The 1125-nt window shown below is 49.7% G+C and overlaps 1 protein-coding gene across 1 annotated transcript; it reads left to right on the top strand.

The window, feature by feature from the left end:
• The first annotated feature begins 139 nt into the window (after window positions 1-139).
• LOC106820062 (paramyosin-like) lies at window positions 140-902 on the top strand. Its single transcript, XM_014824621.1, has 2 exons — window positions 140-253; window positions 709-902. Exons 1-2 carry the CDS (start codon window positions 140-142, stop codon window positions 877-879), a joined length of 285 nt encoding a protein of 94 aa, XP_014680107.1. The 3' UTR covers window positions 880-902.
• Window positions 903-1125: the final 223 nt, after the last annotated feature.

The raw sequence follows: 1125 nt of genomic DNA, 5'->3' as shown, positions 1-1125 counted from the left end.
CGTACGTAGAGAGTGACGACCAGTAGTTGACTACAGTTACGTAGATAAGTTGCAGGCAAGCTTGATCAGCCATGTAGCAGTTGAGTTCGAGAGTGACGGCGAGAGAGAGAGAGAGAGAAAGAGAGAGAGAGAGAGAGAGATGAAAGTGTCTCTTGGTTTGTCGCAGATTGAGAGGCAGAGAGCTGATCTGTCCCTTCAGTTGGTCGAGCTCAACGATAGACTGGACGATGCCGACAGCGTCAGCGTGTCCCAGGTACGTGCGCAACCGGTCACCTAGTGTATGTGACTACCTAATGTATGTGGTCTCTCTAGGTGGCACTTTGCAGTTCTATAGGTACTATATGAACTTTCATTGAGATTAGACAATTGGACCTATTTATCTTCCTTTACAATCCTACGGGTGGCGCTTTTTAAGTTTTACCTTGTCTATCACGGATTAACAGATCCCCCATTTCCAGTACAAGGAGCAAATTGTCTCGTCATGATACTGCGCCCTTCCTAGTACAGGGTGACATCGTGACACCTTTCCTGTACATGGTGACACATCGTGACACCTTTCATGTACATGGTGACACATCGTGACACTCTCCTCTTTCCTAGTACACGGTGTCACCGCCCCCTTCCTAGTACAATATGACACATCGTGACACCTTCCCTGTACATGGTGACACATCGTGACACTATTGTTCCCCTGTTGTTCCCCCGCAGGTTGAGTTGAACAGGAAGCGTGACACTGAACTGTCCAAGCTGCGCAAACTGCTGGATGACATCCACGTCGAGAACGAGGAGAGCACAGTAGGCATGCGCCGTAAGCACTCGGACACAGTCGCCGAACTGAACGAGCAGATTGAGATGCTATCCAAGTCCAAGAACAAGTGAGCATGCATACGCGAGTGCGCCATCTAGCGGCGTCTCTAGTGCACGTGTCGAACTCGACCGAAAGGGCCGCATCGTTTTTCTATTCACCCCTTCCTCTTCCTTGTCTCTCTCTCTCTCTCTCTCTCTCTCTCTCTCTCTCTCTCTCTCTCTCTCTCTCTCTCTCTCTCTCTCTCTCTCTCTCTCTCTCTCTCTCTCTCTCTCTCTCTCTCTCTCTCTCTCTCTCTCTCTCTCTCTCTCTCTCTCTCT

This window comes from Priapulus caudatus, unplaced genomic scaffold (genome assembly GCF_000485595.1).
Source record: "Priapulus caudatus unplaced genomic scaffold, Priapulus_caudatus-5.0.1 Scaffold6194, whole genome shotgun sequence".
NCBI classification, from domain to species: Eukaryota; Metazoa; Priapulida; class Priapulimorpha; order Priapulimorphida; family Priapulidae; genus Priapulus; species Priapulus caudatus.
Note: the sequence above shows the minus strand (reverse complement) of the source record. Positions and strands in the feature narration are given on the sequence as shown.